This window comes from Hemitrygon akajei, chromosome 9 (genome assembly GCF_048418815.1).
Source record: "Hemitrygon akajei chromosome 9, sHemAka1.3, whole genome shotgun sequence".
Taxonomy (NCBI): domain Eukaryota; kingdom Metazoa; phylum Chordata; class Chondrichthyes; order Myliobatiformes; family Dasyatidae; genus Hemitrygon; species Hemitrygon akajei.
This window is the reverse complement of record NC_133132.1, coordinates 115,571,639-115,595,017: the sequence shown is the minus strand read 5'-3', so window position 1 is coordinate 115,595,017 and position 23,379 is coordinate 115,571,639. Positions and strand designations below refer to the sequence as shown.

The following is a 23,379-nucleotide window of genomic DNA, read 5'->3' as shown; positions in this document are numbered from 1 at the left end:
GGTAAAAGATTTCATGACACAACCTCCAAGAAAAGCCAACAAGTTCTCACCAGCATCTTAGGCAATAACTACATAGGCTTCCGTTAGTCTCGAGAGACCATAGATTTGCGCTTTGGGAAGTTTTCAGGGCATAGGCCTGGGCAGGGTTGTATAGAAGACCGGCAGTTGTGCTGCAAGTCACTGATGTTGTCCAAGGGAAAGGCAAGGGCTGATAGAGCTTGGCAGAGCAATGTGTGGTTAAGTGCCTTGCTCAAGGACACAACATAGTGCCTTAGCTAAGGCTCGAACTAGCGATCTTCAGATCACTAGACCAATGCCTTAACCACTTGGCCACGCACCAACTAATCATCAAACAACACCAGTAAAACAGATTTTCTGCCTGTTGTCATTTGTGAAAGTCTTCTATGCTCAATTTTGTAATGAAAATAGAATGCAGTTTACTGTTGGTACACTACATTTGCTGCCTTGTTTTTCACATATTTTGTGTCATGTAGTTTATTAATCTCCAATAATCCACTGGTTGTTCAGAAATCCCAATGGTTTGACATCTAGTAAACTTCAAACCATTGGGGCCAGATATCCTTAACTGCTCATCAGGGCTGGGATTATTGCATTCATTTTAAGCTTGTCATGTTCACTGGGGAAAAAGTATATAAATACTGTATAATATCTTTAAAAAGTGAATTAAAAAAACGTCAGGCATTAATACCATCCAGCAGATGGAAAATCTGACAGTCCAACAAAACCAAATCCCAAATGTGTCAGATTATTCCTAGATTTTAAACTTGTTGAATAGTTTATTCTTATATACAAAAGAATGTAACAATATTCTGTTTGCATAAAGCTCACAGAGTAAATGGTATACATGTCAATAATATAACTGTACCTTTCAAATAAGATGTTAATGGATCACAGATATTAAGTTGAACAAGTGAGATTCTGGCTCCAGGTCAGATTGTCTCATACCAGCTTTAACATAATGTAGTGGGTTTGCATCCACGTTGCCAAACACAGTTTCCTACATTGTGGGAGCTAGGGCATGCCATATCAGCACTGTTAATCCTAAGAAAGCACACTGTTAATGGAAAGTCTGCAGCTACTGTAGAGCTGTGAATGCAGTTCATCACATCACCAACACCACCTTCCCCTCCCTGGACTCTATCTACACTTCTTGCCACCTCGGTAAAGCAGCCAACATAATTAAAGACCCCAGACATTCCCTCTTCTCCCCCCTCCAATCGGACAGAAAAGAAATCTCAGAAAGCATGTTTCAAAGAACACGTTATAAATAAAGCGAAAGCCAAACTTAAAAAAAGCACATGCCACCATGTTAAAAGAAGTGTTTATCCTGCTATTATAAGATAACTGAACAGTTGCCTAGTATGATAAGATGAACTCAATATCTACCTCATTGTGGTCTTACACCTTAATGTCTGCCTACATTGCACTTTCTTTGTAAGTGTAACACTCCATACTGCATTCAGTCATTTTTTCCCCTTACCTGAGTAATGAAATGGCATGTATGGATGACATGAAAAGCCTAGTTTGTCACTGTACCTCAATTTGTGTGACAATATTCAACTAAGCTACTGAAAATAGAACCAACTGAAAATAAAGCTACAAGAAATAAGCATCACACACAGAGAAACTCACCATTTCATTTATCTTTTTCTGTGGCTTCTTTGTTGTAATTTGTAAGTAACTGAAGAAAAATAAGAAAAGTTTTTAAGGCTGGCAAATTAAATTCATTGTCAATATTTCATATTCACTTAAGTTTTTTTTGCTCCCCTATATCATGCTCATTAACATATATAATTTCATAATGCATTTTCATAGAAGTCCACTCAACTCAAAAAGTCCAGTGCATTTCTGTCAAACAAAAATAAACAAAAATATTTCTCTTGAATCTTCTTTCATACCCATTATTTATTACAGTAAAGAAAAATCTCAGTGTCTTCTCTCCCTCCAAAGGGGAAATAGATCATTAGTTGTGATGGAGTAACACTTCAACATGAATTATAAAAATTGTGATATTCACACTGATCGTCATAATGACGAATTGTCATAATGATGAAACAAAGCAATATTTTGATGAATTAGTCAAACAAAATTTAATAGATTCAATAAGTTGTAGATTTGGAACTACCCAAAATCAACCACACCAGATTAAAAGATCAAGCACAAATTACAACCCTTGTAAAATACATTGCACTTTATGTTGTTCCTGACCTGGCATACTGGTGCAAGTCCGGCATTCACACAATTGTAACAGTTACCACAGTGAGCTTTTGCAAGCTGCAGCTGTCTGTGGAAGTTAAGCTTTTAAATACTAATGCAAACATGAGGAAATCTGCAGATGCTGGAAATTCAAGCAACACACACAAAATGCTGGTGGAACACAGCAGGCCAGGCAGCATCTATAGGGAGAAGTACAGTCGACGTTTTGGGCCTAGACCCTTTGTCAGGACATGGTCCAAAACGTCGACTGTACTTCTTTCTATAGATGCTGCCTGGCCTGCTGCATTCCACCAGCATTTTGTGTGTGTTGCTTTTAAACACTAACGTGTGTTCAATTTCCAAAAAACTGACTAATATGTGCTAATAAAACATTGAAATAAACCTGTAATTTAAAAAAATTCTTTGAATAGCCTTAAAAATTGTTTTCATACTAATGGTGACACTGATTGTAATGCAACATTTTTAGTGATAAATCTATTACAAGATGTGCTGACAACACTACACATATTCAAACTCCTAAACATACCAAAAGGTGACAATATTTGAACAATATTTAAATAAAAAATGCTATACAATCGTACTTGTTGATTGAATATATTAGGTTCTGTAAACTGCAGTTAATCTTTAGCAGAAAGTTGAATAAAAAGCCATTTTAGAAAATGTGCACAATTTGAGTGCAATTTCCATTTTGATCACCAATATTGAACCCCATAAGAACTGTACTCCATCACTGGTGACTGAAGTACAAGATGAGAATGAGCATAAATAATTTTATAAAGACTTTTTTGTCAGAAGTGTTGAACTTCAAAAGTACCAATTTGACTTCTCAATTAGTCTCAAAGATTTCAGCATAAATGTCCTTTCAGGTGTAATTCTGTTTAGCATTTCTCATTTGTATGTTAATTGGAAAGAAAAGAAAGATGCCAATGTCATTGATATTTTGCTCTGTCTCATTTCTATTAGTTTAGGTCAGACATAGGCTTCAATTTTTGAGTTCTCATCAAAAATGAGAAATTTTTGAGTTTTGATTGTTTAAAACCCGAATTTCCATAATTAACAAGGGAAAATAATTTCAGGCTATGTTGCAATAAGTTAAGATAATTATCAAACTGGTGTTCATAAATAGCCAATACCTAAAATCATAATCAGATATTAGACACAAATTGCACACTGAATATTATGTAAAAAATATATTGTGTGTACTAGATAAAAGTGATTTTTAAATTACATTCGATGCTAATGGAATATAATGGACTGTAAATGTTCTTAATACCCTATCAAACCATTTGCATATTCACTACTGCTTTGAATTGGGTTCGCTATTTATCCTATCTGATTCAGAAAGGCCTTTTTTTTCCTCTGCAAATCTGTGCACAGGGCTATTAGATTGGAATTGTTCACCGTGTACACCCTTCATGCTCTCATCAGTTCTAGGAAAATTACATTGTCTACCCTCACACACATGTAACAAAGAAACAGGTCAACCATCTTACAGAGGACTATCAAACTTACATTGGACCCAAAAAGCAGGCTACACAAAAGTAACAGTGGTATAATACTTACTCCAGGGTTTTAAACTTCTCCACTCCTGCAGCCACATAGCTGCCGCCATTTTCTAGTTCATCCAGATCAAAGACTTTGTTACCCTCCTTAGGAGTGTAGATGTTCCTGACTGCCCCAAAGGGTGCATTAATGCCCTTGGTGACCTGATTAAGGAAAGTGTCAAAGGTGGAGACTTGTTTGTTGATGAGAAACCTTCTGCCAGTGAAGAATGGATCCCCATTTCGGTAAACTATCACACTCTTAGCTGCCGGTGGCTGTGGAGGAGCTCCTCTTGATGCTGTGGCCATGGCCTTTAATGATAACAACAATCATAATAATGATGATAGAAATGTCTGCAGTCACTTTCATTCACAGTCAACGAGTTTCGCATGGACCTTCAAGATAAAGTCTTCTCCATAACGTTCCACAGTCAAATTGTATGAAACATGGAGCCAGTCAGCTTGTGTGTCTGCTACCTTAGTTTTGGCCTCACTACAGTAACTTAAGGAAGCAGTACCTGAACCACAAAATTACCTTTTCTGACTTGGGAGGAAAAATTGTGACCTTGAAATAAAGCAAAACAAAACACCTTAGGTTAAATACCAGGTCTTATTAGGTTAATGCTTGTACATCAGATAACAGTTCAAACTAATGCCCGTCTTGTTAAAATGTTATTAAACATTAAGTAATAATGAGCAAGCAAAACAACATCTTGAAATGCTAATGAATATTACCTACACATGCTCCACACATATTAGGCAGTTGCTTTTACAATTATGCAACAGTAATACAGCTGTCATTTAAATATGGCGTGCAATATAAATAGGGCAGAACATCCCAAGGAAATGGCCAAGGACACAGTGAAGGAGCCTGAGGGATTGTCTGTAAATTGACATTGAGATGGTAATGCACAATACCTTGAGTAGAGTTCTAGATGGTGGGGCTTAGGTTTGAAGGGTCCGTCACTAATGGCGTGGGTAGGCAAAAGGAGATTGCAGAAGTTAAGAGTCAAGGGAGCAGAGGGCTCACGCTAAAACATGGTACTAGTAGAGAAAATGGAGACAGTCAAGAAAGTCACTGGAATTCAGCAAAGCAACTGGTGAGCAGACCTTTGAGCAGGATCAGGTGCATACCTTGTAAAAACTGTTCTTCACGTAATCACAGAGCTAAAATGGCCAGCATAATTTACAGAAGAGGAAGATGAAATAATCAAGTTAAGGCAAAATCTGAAAATAGCACATTCTGGCTGCAGAATGGTGCTCTTTGTTGTAGTTCACAGGACCAGAATTCAATCCTGATGTCAGATGCCTACTATGTGGAGTTTGCACCTTCTCCCTGTGATCATGGGACTGCTGGGTGTTATGATCTCCCCATGCATCCCTAAGGTGTGCTGGTAGGCTATACGCAACTGTAAATTACCCTTTAGAGTAGGTATGTAAGTACAAAAAAGAAGCAAGGGAAGTTGGGGGACAAGTGTGGAGGAGAAGGAGAGTCAGAATGGGCTGAATGGCCTCCTTCTTTGCCGGATGTATTGAGATTTATGTAAACCTTCTTTTCAAGTGTGAAATAAATTAATCACCATCTACAACATAAAATTAGCAGCTAAAGTCCTGGAAAATATGAATAAATAAATTATTTCCTCCAAATGTATAATCTAAACAATGAGCTGATAGAAAATTATATCTTAATTAACAGAGGGAAAAAGAGATTTAGGAAAAAGTTATAATGCGAAACTCATGGAACACAGCAATTAGTTTGAAAATTGCAAGTCAATATTATATAAATACGCATTACAATGTATTTTATCCCGGTGAAATTCATCCCACCTTCACCCCCCTCACCAACCGCTGAGGCTGGGGAATTCCAGTTAACAAAACTTGTGTCATTGTTGGAGACTTCCTAATGATGCACTAATGCATTCATCGGTCTGATGAGTCAGGCTCCCTATTAATATAATAATTCTTAATCAGTTTTAAATCTTGGGATGTGACAATTCTATATTGTTATGATGAGCAACTTCTGACCTGATCTTTATTTCAGAATTGTTCCTGTATACTCGCCAGCAAACAATCGTTTCTTTAAATTCTTTTTTCCCTATGGATCATTATAGAATAGAGATGTTATTTCCTGGCTTTCACATATAGCCACTGGTCAGCATTGTACCCAACCAAAAGGAGATGAAGTTCTGATGGAAGTTTATTAACATGAAATGTGGGGTCTCCATCAGAAACAACCACTCTTTATTCCTTTCCAGAAATGCTACCTGACCTGCTAAGTTCCTGCAGCATATTTTGTATCAGTCTCGATTTCCAGAATCAGCAGAATCTCGTGTGCTTACATTAACTGTTTCTTTCTCCACAGATGCTGCCTTGCCTGCTGAGTGTTCCAGCATTTTTTGTTTAATTTCTAATCCACCCCAATTTCTTCTTCTCATTTATCAATTCAAACAAGTTTTTTAAATTTTCTGCAAATAGTCTGGAAAACATGACCAACCTCCATGAAAGTTATTTTTTAGATCTAAAGAGATTTTTTGTTCGAACTGATGGTGAATATTTACCTGTACTGGAATGGATAGCCCTTAACTTTTACTGCTGCATTTAATGTGAGGAGGACGTGGGGTTAGTCCAGGTAGCAGCCTGAATTGACCAAATCTTACTGTGGAGTTTTTCATAATGTGCAACAACAATTGTCACTCTAAGGCAACACGAGTGAATCTGCAGATGCTGGAATAAAAACACAAAATGCTAGCAGAACTCAGCAGGCCAGACTGCATCTACGGGAGGAGGTAGTGACGACGTTTCGGCCCGAAACATCGTCACTATCTCCTCCCATAGATGCTGTCTGGCCTGCTGAGTTCTGCCAGCATTTTGTGTTCTTAATTGTCACTCTAAACTGGCTAAGCAGTTCAAATGACTGAAAGTGGAAATTTGCAGCACCAAAGACGACAATCTGCCCCTTTGTGTCTATGCTGGCCCAAACATAAATATTAAATTAATCCCGTATCTCTTGATCCTCAACCCTGCAGATTATGGGACTTCAAGTGTGTACACAGTACTTTTCAGATGAACTTGAGGAAGTTCCCGCACCAGTCTTTCAAGCAGCAAGTTCGAGACCTCCCCTCCCCACCACCACTGACTAAGGCAGATTATTCCTCATAGCCTTTCACCGCTTAGTTTATACCGAAGGCCCATGATTACTGATCACTCTGCTAATGTAATGGGTCCTTTCTGTTTATTCAGCCTAAACATCTCACTTCTCAATTATATCTTCTTTGGCAACAACATCATCTATTTGCACCCTCTCCAAAGCTCATATTTTCTTCAATCCACAAGATGATTAATTGTGAAGACTCAGCCCACTATTACATGCAGCATACATTGCACCGTACCACAATAATACTGATCCGCAAACTTACAGTTAGAAACAAAGGTCAAATACTATTCATTTGGCTATGTGAATGGACTGGTTGGATAGGTTTCTTCAAGTTAACTCCTGATGAGCAGGCAGAGAATCTCAGACAAGCCTACCTGAGTTTATTTCATACACCTCCAGGCAACGATTATAAGAACACACTTGATGGTGTATCAAAAGCTGATGCTCTGTATGACCTCAGCCAGGATGCATGATATGGAACATGGGTACCTATAAGGAAAAAAAGTCATTATTATTTAAAAAATGAAATTAAAAGTAATTTTAAAGTTCTATGTCACTAATCATTCCAACATTTGTTTTACTGCATCTTGAATTCAATTAGTGCATGAAATGTTTCAATAATAGCTGGTTGAAATGTTATTAGGGATCATAATTTCCATTAAAGGTAAGTAATTATTTTTATCTTTTGTTGGCCAGCAGCCACTGTGTGGAATGAAATAAATTTTAAAGTCACTGGTATAAGGGCACTTAGTTCAAACAAACATTGAATCACAAACTTATTCGCAAGAAAGTAACATGCAATCAACTGGAGGAACTCAGCGGGTGGAGTAGCATCTGTTGGGAGGGGGAGAATTGTCACTATTTTGGGTCAAAATCCCGCATTTTTGGTCAGATTTGATCTAAAAGAGTGACAATTCCTATTTCTGCTCCTATATCTTATAGTTATATGATCTAAGTGGTTCAGCAGAACTTGCTGACTGAAACTTCAGTGGAGTTTTTCAAACTCAATGTCATGTCCTTTGTTTGTAATTGTATATAACAATGGCTTACATTTAAACGCAGATGATACAAAAATTAGCCATGTGACTGATAGCAAGGAATACAGGAAGATATCAATGGACCCTCCATCCTAAACATCAACCCCATCATCCACGCTATGTCATCTTCGTGCAGCTATCATTGGACAGAGGGTAGAGAATTCTGGAGTCACACACCATTAGGTTCAAGGGTAACTATTTCCCTTCAGCCAATAGGTTCTTTAACCAGCCTGCAGAACCCTAATCACTGCCTCAGTATGTCAACACCATAACCACTTTGACCACTTTGCACTACATTGGTCCTTTTGCTTTTGTTCTAATTGTGCTCTTTTGTGTAAATGTTATTGTATAATTTATTTTTTCCTTGTGAATGTTGTATCTTGTGATACCACTGCAAGTTTTACATTGCACTTGTGTGCACGTATACTTGTGCAAATAACGATAAACTGAACTTTGACTTTGGACTGATCAGCAAGCAAAATTATGGCAGATTGCAACTGAATCCAGAAATGTCAAATGCAATGCATCTAGGAAGGAAAAACAAGGCAAGAAAATACATAAGTAGTGAGATACTGAGAGCTATTGAAGAACAGATGGATATTGATCTGTGTGAACACAGAGTTTCAAATACAACAAGGCAAGTAGATGGAACAGGTGAAAAGATAAAAGGCACACTTGGCTTTAATGGCTCAGCTACAGAACCTAAGAATGGGAAGTTATACCACAACTGTATAAAACATCTAGTGCACCATAGAATCATGAGATTATAAAATCACACAGCACAGAATTGGGCTTTCTTGACCCACCTCATCTACACAAACTGTGATGCCTATCTACTTAAATCTCTTTCACTACATTAGGCCTATATATCTCAATAACTTTCCGATTCAAGTAGCTTTCTAATTACCTTTCAAGCATTATTGTGCCTGCCTCCATTACCTCCTCTGGCAGCTCATTCCAGGTAGGCACCAAGCTCTGTGTGAAAAACTTCCAACTCAGATCTTTGTTAAACTTTTTGCTCACCTTAAACCTTTGCTCTCAAGTCTTGGACTCCACTATTCTGAGAAAAAGACTCAGACTTTTATCCTGTCAATGTTTCTCATAATCTTATAAACTTCTGTAAGGTCCCTCTCAGTTTCCAATGTTGTAGTGAAAATAAACCCACCTGTCTTCTAACACTGTTTCAAGCAAAATCCTTTGATAAGATAAGCAACGTGAATAGGGAAAATTTATTCTGAACATCCCATGGCTTGTTGGGTTTATATAAAGGAAAGACTGGCTTAGTTGGAGTTGCGTTGTTATGAACAGAAGAGGTTGAAAGATTTAATCGAGGTTTATTAAATAATGCAGTATTTATATAGGATGCTTTAGAAAGATCAATTATATTCGAGAGACTGAGGACATCAAATGTTGGGGGTAGGGTTTCATACAAATTTAATGTAAAAGCAAAAATACAGGAGAATTTTCACTTAAAATTTATGATGTTACATTTAGTTATTCCCAGATAGCTTCATCACTAATAAATTATCTGCTCAGTCTTGTTTATTAACTCTGATGACCATGATATTTTATGTACATACAAAACTTCATGAATCTCGTTAGTGAACAAAACTATCCAATAGGTCAAAAAATCTAACTATCCAGCATGCATGCAAATCTTGAAAAATCAGCACAAATAAAAAGGACAATGTGTAGCATACAGCAACTTTGTAATTATCTAAATGAATTTGTCTTAAAGATCAGTATTTCTTATCCATTATTTACATTCCAGTTTTTTGCAGAACTTAAATACACTCTAAGCAAACACATCACCAAAATCCAGACACTGAGAGTTAATACCTCTCTCTACAACTAGATCCTTGACTTTCTGACCCAACAGACTGCAATCAGTAAAAATAGTAGCAACACTGCCACCAGAATTATTCTAAACATCAGTACTCCACAACGTTGCATCCTCAACCCCTTAGTCTACTTCCTGGACACACATGTGGCCAGCGTCTGCTCTAACTCCATTTAGAAGTTTTCAGATGATACCACTGTAGTGGGCCACATCTCAAAATACAATGAGTTGATGGAGATAGTAAGCTTACTGATATGGTTTCATAACAACAACCTTTCCCTCAATGTCAACAAAACCAAAGAACTGGTCATTGACTACAAAAAGGAGAGCAGTGCAAATGCTCCAGTCTACCTCAATGATATTCAGGTTGAGAGATGGCAAGAGCTTCAAGTTCCTAGTCACAAATATCACCAACAGCCTGTCCTGGTCCAACCACAATGATGTTACAGACAAGGCAGCTCACCAGTGCCTCTACTTCTTCAAGAGACTAAATAAATTCAGCCTGTCCCCATCAACTCTTAACAATCTTTAATCAATGCACATTTTGTAGCATTTTTTATGAATGCAGAATTGCTTTGCATGGCAACTGCTTTGCAGATGAAGACAAGAATCTGCAGAGAATTGTGGACAGAACTTAGCACATCACAGGAACCAACCTCCCCTCTATAGACTCTGCCTATCTACTTGCAGCCTCTTAGCCAGAATAATCGGAGACCTCATCAACCCTAAACCTTCTCTTTCCTCCCCTCGCCCTTCAGGCAGAAGGTCCAAAAGTGTAATAGCGTATACTACCAGGCTCAAGGACAGCTTCTATCCCATTGTTATCAGATTTTGAATGGACTTCTTTTACAATAAGATGGACTCCTGGCCTCCCCATTTACCTTGTTATGATCTTGCTCTTATTGTTTACTTGCACTGCACATTTTCTGTAGCTGTAATGCTTTATTCTGCATTGTTATTGTTTTACCTTGTCCTACCTCGATGCACCTAAGCTGTTCACTGTATCCAGGTGCAAGTGACAAAAATCAACCCATACAGCCTCTGAATGCAATTGACATTAACAGCTGAACACTAAAACTTTAAAAAGCAGAAAAAACAGGCTAAATGTGCTCTGTGTAAATTACTACTACTGACCTCTATTCACTGAAGGCCACATCCAAAAGATGTTGCAATACCAATAAATCTAACAGGCCATCTGTTTTACATGGGAACAGCTATCACTATCCACCATGTTTTATTTCAGAACATGTCTGTGTTTTATGTTGGAAACACTAGCAGCATCAGTGAGAAGAGAAGTTATTGCACAGGCAGACACTGCCTGGCCTGATGAGTCCTTGACTCCAAGCAGAGAAAGATCTCTCTAGTCCATCTTGACCATTGTCAATAACAAGTACCCATGTCAATCCCATTTACCAGCACTTGGTCCATAGCCGTCAAATTGATGACTCAAATTCTGGTCCAAAATGTTTCTTAAATACTGTGACAGCACCTGCCTCTGCTACTGTTTTAACGTTTTTTTATTGTTTTTATTTCAGATGTCTATCACATAATGTTTTAATCACATGGATTTTAAATACTTCTGCTCATGATAGAAAAGATCCATCTGTAAATATGAAATGATTGCAACCCGCTATCTTCTATCAAATTATAGTTTACCCCTATCAAAGTGTTGGGAACAGAAATGTAACGCGAGGCCGTTTTCCCGCCTCTCCGTGTGCTGGTTCGGGGGGGGGGGGGGGACCTGTAGAGCTATTCCCACAATCTCCCTAATTGGCCAAAAATGAAGCGATTGTATCCTCTTCCGTGAAATTCTTATTGAAACACACTCCAGAACCTGTTGCAACCACCTTGTTTTGCTCTGGACGGCTGCAGAGAAACAAATCCACTGATTTATGACGGACATTTGAACTTTAAAAAACATCGAACTGCCAATAATGTGGTTTACGTAACGACAGTGACAACACGGTGTTTAAAAATGATAGGTGATGTGCGTAAAATGCACTGGTTGTCAGGCACGGAGTAGTACCTAATTTCCGCAGGTTCGCTGTTAAATCGGAGGATCATAAGGTTTCGCCCTTTCGTTCCGCTTCCTCTTCAAGAAACTTTAAATGTCCTCAAATTCACTGTCGAGCACGAATGATACAGAAATACAGCAGTGTGATAGTTGCTGAAAGTGGGACTTTCCAATACTTACAATAACCGTAGTAGGAATCATGGTCTGTGGTGCAATAGTGAAGCGTCGGATCACAGCACAAATGTACAACGCCGTATCCCGGGGATAGCTCTAAATAGCCGGCCTTACCAGGCTTTTATTCCCAGCATAATGCGTGTTCGATTAGAAGCCAGGACCTTCAGAGGGGTTAAACACGGGCGAACAGAACGGGGGAGAGAGTGGGAAATCCAGGTTCATGGACCCACGGTACAACCCTTCCAGTAGCCCAACAACACGTGAGAGAGAGAGAGAGAGAGAGAGAGATGTAACAGAAGAGGTCGGGAAAAATAACCAAGGTAAAGTGTACCATGTAGCTCACTTACTCTAACCACGTGAGTGAAGGGCTGTGGATGCCCGTGGTGTCGGTGCGTCGCTCCTCTTGTCTTCCTTAGACCTCACTCCCGGCTCAATGCTGGCACTCAGCAGCTGTCCCGACCTCCATTCCTATTGATTAATTCCGATCCACACGAAATACTGGCCCTGGGCGAACAATACAAAGACGCTGACTTTCCTTCCTTCCTTCTATTGGCTGCTGGAAAATGTTGCCAACAGCCAAGGGCGTAAAGTTTAACGAGAGCTCTCCCAGTTCTACTTTAAACTATTGTTTTTGTTCTCACCTTCACATTCTTTCCAATATCACACCTCAATTGCTTTCTTTTCCCGTCGCCGCTCCTTCAGTCCTGTTACCCCTCTCTCCCTTCCTCCTTGGTCCTGTTTTCTCCTATTCTGGTATTTATTCTTACTCAAAGTCTCCCCGTTATTATTTTCATAACACTTGCTTGCTCTCATATTCAAGGTAATTTGAAACTTTGTAGGAGTTAACTTAAGAGAATGCTCATAGCTCTTATAAGACGTTAGTGGTCAAATCTTCCTAACGTGCCTTTCCAACTCTGGCTTCTGCCACCTGGCAACACAAAGGCAGCAGGTCTAAATTTCATTCCCTCACGCCATCCTGATGTGGAGCTGAACCGTTGTTTTCTTACCGACTCTGGATCAGTAACTTCCAGAGTTACCTGATATTCATACCTAAAACTTCATACCTAATATTCACCAATAGGACTGCCTTAGTACACAAAAAGACAGTAGACTGCAACCATGGCATGAAATGTATGACGCCCCTGATGCAAGGGTTAACAAAGAAAAATTCTTAGCCACTTTGCCTCTGAAACCATGCCTTCCAGAAGTAATCACTAATATTAGGAAACCTCAGCTTCATTATACGTAAGATTCTGCCTTTAGTTAACTCCAAAGATATATTACTAATTTGTGCACTGTTGAAATTTTACCTCTGCTAGAACAATTATGACTAATTCTCTGGAAAAGAAATACTGGAATAAGGTTGTATCCTTAACTTGCATGTTTTGAAGAAGAAAAACATTTCTATGAAAACTGCATCTTTAACACGTGTGAGCTGCTTTAATTGTAACTGTCTTTTGAGAGCAGCGAGGCTAGTTTTAGCAACTCCTTAACCCGAAAGCATTCCATGGAGCTGACTGCATGCCTTTTACGGGCATAATTAGCAAATCATTAATCTTGCTTTTTTTTAATCTGATTTTGTGACAACATTTTGAAAATGAAACCAGGTTTCAAAAAAAAAATCCTTATACAATTATAAATAATGAACTGTTGACTGATATCTGTACGGTTGGAGAACAGGCCAGTTTCACTACACAAGCTCTTCACGCTCAAAGCCTTTCGCATGAATCATACCTGCTTTAGATGCTCAGGTCGGCTGCTGTTGCTGTTAATCTTAGAAGTAGTCCTCAAGGTTCTAATAGTTAAGACAAAATCAGCATACTAACATATCAATTCATTCACAACAAGCTCTGAAATGTCTGGGAAAAGTTTTGGAGCAACACTGAGAAAGAAATATCATACAACATATACAGCATATCTCCTGTACTGTATATCATTGGACGCTGTTGCTTAGAAACACATAAACAGTCTCAAGTTTTATGACAGAACCTAAACATGGTGTGATGACAGGTAAGATACTATTTAAAATATTAATAAGTGATTTCAGAATCAGAATCAGGTTTAATATCACCGACATGTGTTGTGAAATTCGGTGTCTTTGCAACAGCAGTACAATAATAATAGAAAAAAAGTCAATTTCAGTAAGTGTATATATAACTATATATATATAAAATTGTTAATTTAAATAATTAGTGCAAAAATAAACAAATTTTAAAAGTAGTGAGGTAGTGTTCATGGTTCAATGTCCATTCAGAAATCAGATGGCAGAGGGGAAGAAGCTGTTTCTGAATCTCTGTGTATGTGCTTTCAAGCTTCTGTACCTCCTTCCTGATGGTAAAAATGAGAAGAGGACATTTCCTGGGTGATGGGGGTCTTTAGTGATGGATGCCGCCTTCTTGAAGCATTGCTCCTTGCACCTTTTTTAAAAGAAAAGCATCAAGTTGGAAATATTTTAAATACAGTACTCAAGTTAAATACTAAAGAATATCCAGATAGTTAAACAATGTGGACAAAATCATGGGTGGCTTCATTAGTATTTGCAGAGGACATGAAAATTGGTCGAATTGTGGATAGTGAGGAGCTTGGCAAAAGGACCAAGAGCTGGTCAGGAAGGTTTAAACTAATTTGGCAGGGGTTTGAGAAACAGAGCAATACTGCTGAAGATGGGCTAGTTGGTTTACAAACTGAGGCAGTGTGTAGTGAGCCTGCAAACAAAGAGAAGCTGATGATACGGCAAATTGCAGTCAACAGGATGAGTTGCAATGTAAAAGGGGGACAAAATCAAAAAGGATGAACATAGGACTGAAGATATTACGTTTGAATGTGTGCAGTATACAGAATAAGGAAATGAAATTGTGGCACAGTTACAGAAACAGAGCGGCAAGGATGATGTTGTAGGCATTACTGAATCATGGCTGAAAGTAAATCATAGCTGGAGCTTAATGTCCAAGGATACACATTGTAATGAAAGGACAGGCAGGAAGGAAGAGAGAGAGACTTGGTAAGAAATGAAATCAAATCGTTAGAAAAAGGTGTCATAGGATCAGAATCATTGTGGGTGGAACTAATTAACTGCAAGGGTAAAAAGACCCTGATGGGAGTTATATCTAGACCAGCAAAAAGTAGTAAAGATGTAGTCTACAAATTACAAAGGAAGGTAGAAAATGTGTGTCAAAAGAGCAATGTTACGATAGTGCAAACACGAGGAAATCTGCAGATGCTGGAAATTCAAACAACACACACAAAATGCTGGTGGAACACAGCAGGCCAGGCAGCATCTATAGGGAGAAGCGCTGTCAACATTTCGGGCCGAGACCCTTCGTCAGGACTAACCGAAAGGAAAGATAGTAAGAGATTTGAAAGTAGTGGGGGGAGGGGAAAATGCGAAATGATAGGAGAAGACCGGAAGGGGTGGGATGAAGCTAAGAGCTGGAAAGGTGATTGGCGAAAGTGATACAGAGCTGGAGAAGGGAAAGGATCATGGGACGGGAGGCCTCAGGAGAAAGAAAGGAGGTGGTGGGAGCACCAGAGGGAGATGGAAAACAGGCAAAAGACTAAATATGTCAGGGATGGAGTAAGAAGGGGAGGAGGGGCATTAACGGAAGTTAGAGAAGTCAATGTTCGTGCCATCAGGTTGGAGGCTACCCAGCCGGTATATAAGGTGTTGTTCCTCCAACCTGAGTTTGGATTCATTTTGACAATAGAGGAGGCCATGGATAGACATATCAGAATGGGAATGGGACGTGGAATTAAAATGTGCGGCCACTGGGAGATCCTGCTTTATCTGGCGGACCGAGCGTAGGTGTTCAGCGAAACGGTCTCCCAGTCTGCGTCAGGTGTATAAAAGGCCGCACCGGGAGCACCGGACACAGTATACCACATCAGCCAACTCACAGGTGAAGTGTTGCCTCACCTGGAAGGACTGTCTGGGGCCCTGAATGGTGGTGAGGGAGGAAGTGTAAGGGCAGGTGTAGCACTTGTTCCACTTGCAAGGATAAGTGCCAGGAGGGAGATCGGTGGGAAGGGATGGGGGGGGGGGGAACGAGTGGACAAGGGTGTCGCGTAGGGAGCGATCCCTGCGAAAATCAGAAAGGGGGGGGAGGGGAAAATGTGTTTGGAAGTGGGATCCCGTTGGAGGTGGCGGAAGTTACGGAGAATTATACGTTGGACCTGGAGGCTGGTGGGGTGGTTGGTAAGGACAAGGGGAACCTTATCCCGAGAGGGGTGGCGGGTGAATGGGGTGAGGGCAGATGTGCGGGAAATGGGAGAGATGTGTTTGAGAACAGAGTTGATGGTGGATGAAGGGAAGCCCCTTTGTTTAAAAAAGGAAGACATTTCCTTCATCCTGGAATGAAAAGCCTCATCCTGAGAGCAGATGCGGCGGAGACGGAGGAATTGTGAGAAGGGGATAGCCTTTTTGCAAGAGACAGGGTGGGAAGAGGAATAGTCCAGGCAGCTGTGAGAGTCTGTAGGCTTATAGTAGATATCAGTAGATAGGCCATCTCCAGAGATGGAGACAGAAAGATCAAGAAAGGGGAGGGAGGTGTCAGAAATGGGCCAGGTAAATTTGAGGGCAGAGTGAAAGTTGGAGGCAAAGTTAATGAAGTCAACGAGCTCAGCATGCGTGCAAGAGGCAGCGCCAATGCAGTGGTCGATGTAGCGAAGGAAAAGAGGGGGATGGATATCGGTATAGACGGAACATGGACTGTTCCACAAAGCCAACAAAAAGGCGGTCATAACTGGGACCCATATGGTTACCCATGACTACACCCTTTTCACTCACCCTCTCAATCTAGATCGAGAGACGTCTCTATCCTGTTTGATCAGAATATATCCTTTATTCAACATAATGTAATTTCTGATACAAATGGGCGCTTTGTTATTGTTTCGGGTAGTCTTGAGAATAAACTAATCGTATTTGCGAATGTATACGCTCCAAATACAGATGACTCCTTGTTCTTTGAACGTCTTTTCTCTTTTCTGCCTGATTTGAATCAGTATTCCTTAGTGATGGGTGGAGATTTTAATTTTTGGCTTGACCCTATATTAGACTACTCTTCAAGTAAAACCCCTGTCACTAATAAATCAGTCCTACTTTTTAATTTTTTTATCTCAATGTGGTATTCTTGACGTGTGGCGTTTTTTACACCCCCAAGAAAAGGAATATTCATATTTCTCTCAGGTTCATCATATGTACTCTCGGATTGATTATTTTTTATAGATAGAAACTTGCTTCCACTGGTACGTTCCTGTGATTATAAGGAGATTGCTTTGTCTGATCATGTACCTGTGCTTCTGGCTTTAAGATTACCTGTTTACTCTGTACCAAATAGAAGTTGGCGTTTTAACTTATCATTTTTATCTGATAAAAATTTTCTAAAGTTTTTGGAAAACCAAATTATTTTTTTCTTTTTAAAGAAAATTTTACAGGAGATACTGCTGGTACTATAGTTTGGGCTACTTTTAAAGCATAAATTCGTGGAGAAATTATCTCTTACTCTACCTATATAAAGAAAAAAGCTGACAAAGAAAGGTCTGACCTAGCAGCGATATTAAAAGATCTTGATCAAAAGTATGCCCTATCTCCAGATCCAAGTATATATAATAAGCATATTGAAATCCAATCCAAGTATAATCTTCTGCTGACTTACCCAATTGAATGACAGCTGTTGAGAGATAAAACTCAATTTTACATTCACGGGGATAGAACTGGTAGTTTATTAGCCAATCGCTTAAAATCTTTTACAGTTAATCGTCAAATCACAGAAATTTTTAAAGATAATGGAACTAAGACATCCGACCATTCTGAAATTAACAACGCATTTAAAGACTTTTACCTTAAGTTGTATCAGTCTGACTCTTCTTCAGATGATACCTATATGAATGCTTTTTTCAGTAATATCAACATTCCTACATTGTCTGCTGATAGTCTAACACAGTTAGATCAGCCTATTTCCAATGAAGAAGTGGCTGAGGCTATACGTGCTTTACATTCTGGTAAGACCCCAGGACCTGATGGCTTTCCTGGGGAGTTTTATAAAACTTTCACTATGTTACTTACACCTTATTTATCCTCTGTTTTATCAGAATCCTTTAAATCAGGTAAACTCCCTCAATCTTTTTATGAAGCTTTTATTTCTCTTATTCTTAAAAAAAAATCTAGCTGAATGTTCTTCATACAGACCGATTTCTTTATTAAATGTTGATGCAAAAATTTTAGCCAAAATCTTAGCTCAAAGACTTGAAAATATTCTACCATCTATTATATCACATGACCAGACAGGATTTATTAAAAATCGTTACCCACATTTTAATATACATCGGTTATTGAATGTGATATATTCACCATCCAAAAAAATATCAGAGTGTATATTATCCTTAGATGCAGAAAAAGCCTTTGAAAGAATTGAGTGGAATTATCTTTTTAAGACCTTAGAAAAGTTTAATTTTGGGCCTAATTTTATTCGTTGGGCTAAATTAATCTACTTGTCTCCTACCGCTCAGGTTATTACTAACTCCCAAATTTCTAAGCCCTTTAAATTACAGCGGGGAACTAGACAAGGTTGTCCTCTTAGTCCTTTGCTTTTTGCTTTAGCTATAGAACCCTTAGCAATAGCACTTCGAGAATCTAAGGATATTTCTGGTATACTAAGGGAAGGTATGTCTCATAAAATTTCATTATACTCTGATGATATTTTACTTTTTATCTCTAACACTGAAACTTCTTTACCTTTGGTTATTTCTTTAATCTCCCAGTTTAGTTCTTTTTCAGGATATAAGCTAAACCTACATAAAAGTGAGCTATTTCCTTTAAATGACCTAATGTCATCAAATGCCAAATTTCCGTTCAAAGTTGTTACAAGTCAATTTACATATCTAGGTGTAACAATTACTAAAAACTTCAAGAATTTATTTAAAGAAAACTTAAACCCCTTATTGAATTATGTGAAAAAGACGCTTTCTAAATGGTTCCCTCTTTCTTTATCCCTAATTGGCCGAATTAATTCGATTAAGATGAAGATTCTTCCTAAATTTTTATATCTTTTTCAGGCCTTACCTATCTTTATTCCTAAGACGTACTTTGATTCTTTAGATTCAATTTTAATCTCTTCTATTTGGAATAATAAACAAGCTCGTTTAAGTAAAGTTTACTTACAAAGAAATAAAGAGATGGGTGGACTAGCCCTACCCAATTTTAGGTTTTACTATTGGGCTGCCAATATAAGGAATATTACTTTCTGGTCCTATTATGTTTATCGTAAAGATTACCCCATCCCTGACATATTTAGTTGTTTGCCTGTTCTCCATCTCCCTCTGGTGCTCCCCCCCCCCTTTCTCCTGAGGCCTCCCGTCCTATGATCCTTTCCCTTCTCCAGCTCTGTATCACTTTCGCCAATTACCTTTCCAGCTCTTAGCTTCATCCCACCCCCTCCGGTCTTCTCCTATCATTTTGCATGTCCCCCTCCCCCCACTACTTTCAAATCTCTTACTATCATTTCTTTCGGTTAGTCCTGACGAAGGGTCTCGGCCCGAAACGTCGACAGCACTTCTCCCTGTAGATGCTGCCTGGCCTGCTGTGTTCCACCAGCATTTTGTGTGTGTTGATGTTATGATAGTCATGGGGGATTTCAATATGCAGGTAGATTGGGAAAGTCAGGTTGATGCTGGATCCCAAGTAGGGAAATTTGTAGAATGCCCATGAGATGACTTTCTAGAGCAACTCATGGGATCACACTAGAAGACCAGCTATTCTGGATTGGGTGTTGTGCAATGAGCCAAAATTGATCAGAGAGCTTAAAGTAAAGGAACCTTAGGGACCAGTGATCATAATATGAGCAAATTCACCCTGCAATTTGAGAGGGAGAAGCTGAAGTCAGATGTATCATTATTACAGGGGAGTAACAGGAATTATAGAGCTATGAGAGAGGAGCTAGCCAAAATTGATTGGAAAGAAACACTAGCGAGGATGATGGCATTGCAACAATGGCTGGATTTTGTAGAGCAATTCAGAAGGTACAGGACATACACATCCCAAAGAAGAAATATTCTAAAGGCAGGATGTTACAACTGTGGCTGACTAGAGAAGTCAAAGTCAACATAAAAGCCAAATGGAGGGCATATAATAGAACAAAAGTTAGTGGAAAGTTACAGATATGAGAAGCTTTTAAACACTAACGGAGGCCAACTAAAAAGTCATAAAGAAGGAAAAGATGGAATATAAAGATAAGCTAGCTAAAATATTAAAGAGGATACCAAAAGTTTCTTCAGATATATAAAGTGTAAAAGAGACAAGTATAGATATCGGACCACTGGAAAATGATACTGGAGAGGTAGTAATGTGGGACAAGAAAATCGCGGATGAACTGAATAAATATTTTTATAGTCTTCACTGTAGGAAACATTTGCAATATGCTGGAAGTTTGAAAGTATCAAGGGGCAGAAGTGTGTGAAGTTGCCATTAATATGGAGAAGGTTCTTGAAAAATTGAAAGGTCTGAAGGCAGTTAAGTTAGTTAGACCAGATGACTACACACTAGGGTTCTAAAAGAGGTGGCTGAAGAGATTGTAGAGGCAATAGTAATGATCTTTTAAGAATGACTAGATCCTGGAATGGTTCTGAGAGACTGGAAAAGGTCACTTTTCAAAAAAGGGAGAAAATGAGAGAAAAGGAAATTACAGGCCAGTTAATCAGACCTCACTGTTTGGGAAGATATTGGAGTCGATTGTTAAGTATGTGGTTTCAGGATACTTGGAAGCATATTATAAAATAGGCCATAGTCAGTTAAAGGCCCATGGCATAATAGGGAAAATACTAGCATGAATAGAGCATTGGTTGATTGGCAGGAGACAAACAGTGGGAATAACGAGAGCCTTTTCTGGTTGGCTGCCAGTAACTAGTGGTATTCTACAGGAGTCTGTGTTGTTAGGACCACTTCTTTTTTCGTTATATGTCAATAATTTGGATAATGGAATTGATAGCTTTGTGGCCAAGTTTGCAGGTGATATGAGGATAGGTGGAGGGGCAGGTAGTTTTAAGGAAGCAGAGAGGCTACAGAAGGATTTAGACAGATTAGGATAATGAGGAAAGAAATGGCAAATGGAACACAGTGCCGAGAAGTGTATGGTCATGCACTTTGGTAGAAGTAATAAAAGTGTAGACTATTTTTAAATGGAGAGTTAATTCAAAAATCTGAGGTACAAAGGGACTTGGTAGTCCTCGTGTAGCATTCCCTAAAGATTAATTTGGAGGTTGAGTCAGTGATGAGGAAGACAAATGCGATGTTAGCATTCATTTCAAGAGGGCAAAATATAAAAGAAAATTTGTAATGTTGAGGCTGTATAAAGCACTGCTTAGACCTCACGTGGAGTATTGTAAGCAGTTTTGGGCCACTTTTGTCAGAAAGAACATGCTGACATTGGAAAGGGTTCAAAGGAGGTTCACAAAAATGATTATGAGTTTGAAAGGCTTGTCATATGAAGAGTGTTTGATGGCTTTGTTCATCTACTCACTGGAACTCATAAGAATGAGAGGTGACCTCATTGAAACCCATCGAATGTTGAAAGGCCTTAATCGAGTGGATGTGGAGAAGATGTTTCCTTTGGTGGGGGAGTCTAACACTAGAGGACAGAGCCTCAGAATAGAGGGATGTCCTTTTAGAATAAAGATGAGGAGGAAACAAGAGAAAACCTGCAGAAGCTGGAAATCAAAGTAATACACACAAAATGCTAGAGGAACTCAGCAGGCCAGGCAGCATCTATGCAAATGAATAAACAATTAACGTTTCAAACTGAGACACTTCATCAGGACAGCAATCCCTATTATGTCTGGTTCTCACAAAGTATCTCTCCCACTTCCAGAAATGTAAATAGTGTGCTTTGTTATACAGTCAACTTAACCATATAACAATTGCAGCACGGAAACAGGCCATCTCGGCCCTTCTAACTCATTTTTTGTAGAAATTCCTCTGAGTTTCTTGTTAAACATTTTAAAGTCCCCTCTTCTACAATGCTAGTTGCTCCTTTACTGTGTTTTCTCACTTATTTAGGATGATTTTCTCTCTAAGGGGCAATAGTTTTCCATAATAATTTCTGTGGTAAAGCATTCTATGAGTCCTGGAGAAATTTCTTCAAAAGACAAGGGCATCACCAAAGCCTCCTACTTGGTCCTAGTAATGTTTAAATTCATAGCTTTACAGCCTTATCAAAAATTTTAAATCCTAAATCTCCCCTCAGACCTGTAAGTTTCATATCAATTCTTAATTTCAACACAGCAAAGAAGCAGGAAGGAAAGAAATGTGGGGAATTCCTCAGAAGGAACAAAAAAGGAATAAAAGTCAAAAGCAACCATCCTCATTAACATTGATGTTGAAGGACAAGCAGGGAGGTTCAGAGACCAGAAGGATGAGAAATGTACCACCCATCAAGTATTGTGTGTGGGGATGTGAGCAAGGTGGTAGCAAAGTCTTCCTCTCACAAGAGACATTTCAGAGGCCTTCTTAGATATAAATGACTGTGGGAAGGCAAGAAACCTAGAACATCTTAAATACCACACCAAATTAAGATTTTGAAGTAACAAGAGGCATTAAGTATTATAAAATCTATCCTTGCTCAATTATTTTTTTTAGTAAAAACCTCCCCATTATGCAATACTCCTCTTAAAACAATCATGTTTAGCAAATTGATAAATTAGTTAGCTTATTGTTGTCATATGTACTGAGGTACAGTTAAAAAAAAGTTGTTTTGCAAGCTATCCATACAGATCGTTTCATTGAGGTAGTACAAGGGAAAACAATAACATTGAAGAAGTGTTTCAGTTACAGAGAAGATAATAAAATGCAAAGTCATAACAAGGTAGATTATGAGGTCAACATGTTTGATCTTGAGGAGGTCAAGATACACTTAAAACTTTGCAGTTACAACTCAAGGCTACCAACCCATTCAATCTGACTGGTTGTCCCCAGGCTAACAGGTAACTGACCACCAGGATCAAATATATAATTGATTTGTCCTTGAATAAGTGGAATAATCATCCCCAGAGAAAGCTTTTTTTGCAAGGTGCTGGAAAATAATTATTAAGATTGAAGAAATTCAATGCACTCAGTCACAACACTGGTCAGGGAAAATGCATTTTTTCCACTACAATGATAATTAGTAGCTTATCTTTCATAGCATGTAATTCTGTCGTAGAATGAGACACAAGATATTTTCTAAAGTCTGATGAAAGAGCTCATGACACCTGCATTGAATGTGGTGCTTCATTTCACACCTAGAGATCCTGACTGAAAGGATTTAATTATACAGATGTATTGTTTATGCTGGCAGGCAATATGTTGGGATTGATGTCAGCAAGATTAGAATCACTGTGTTATGTGAGTTCCCTGC

At 38.8% G+C, this 23,379-nt stretch overlaps 1 protein-coding gene and 1 long non-coding RNA gene across 15 annotated transcripts in view; one reads left to right on the top strand and one right to left on the bottom strand.

Moving 5' to 3' along the window:
* LOC140733465 (doublecortin domain-containing protein 2) overlaps positions 1–13,781 on the bottom strand; it is a 155,666-nt gene extending 141,885 nt beyond the window's left edge. Inside the window, exons 1-6 of one of the 14 annotated variants that reach the window (XM_073056834.1) lie at positions 13,733–13,770; positions 12,346–12,502; positions 11,837–11,933; positions 7,308–7,422; positions 3,802–4,344; positions 1,654–1,702 (exon numbers count right to left, since the gene is read on the bottom strand). In XM_073056834.1, the coding sequence (XP_072912935.1) occupies positions 1,654–1,702; positions 3,802–4,088 (336 nt within the window). In that variant the 5' untranslated portion in view covers positions 4,089–4,344; positions 7,308–7,422; positions 11,837–11,933; positions 12,346–12,502; positions 13,733–13,770. Of the gene's footprint in view, positions 1–1,653; positions 1,703–3,801; positions 4,345–7,307; positions 7,423–11,836; positions 11,934–12,004; positions 12,264–12,345; positions 12,548–12,639; positions 12,760–13,732 lie in introns of those variants that run through there. The other 13 variants (XM_073056837.1, XM_073056841.1, XM_073056840.1 and 10 more) reach the window with 13 other exon arrangements.
* LOC140733468 (uncharacterized) overlaps positions 13,684–23,379 on the top strand; it is a 37,757-nt gene continuing 28,061 nt past the window's right edge. Inside the window, exon 1 of the long non-coding RNA XR_012100292.1 lies at positions 13,684–14,008. This is a non-coding gene — a long non-coding RNA (uncharacterized lncRNA). The remainder of the gene's footprint in view (positions 14,009–23,379) is intronic.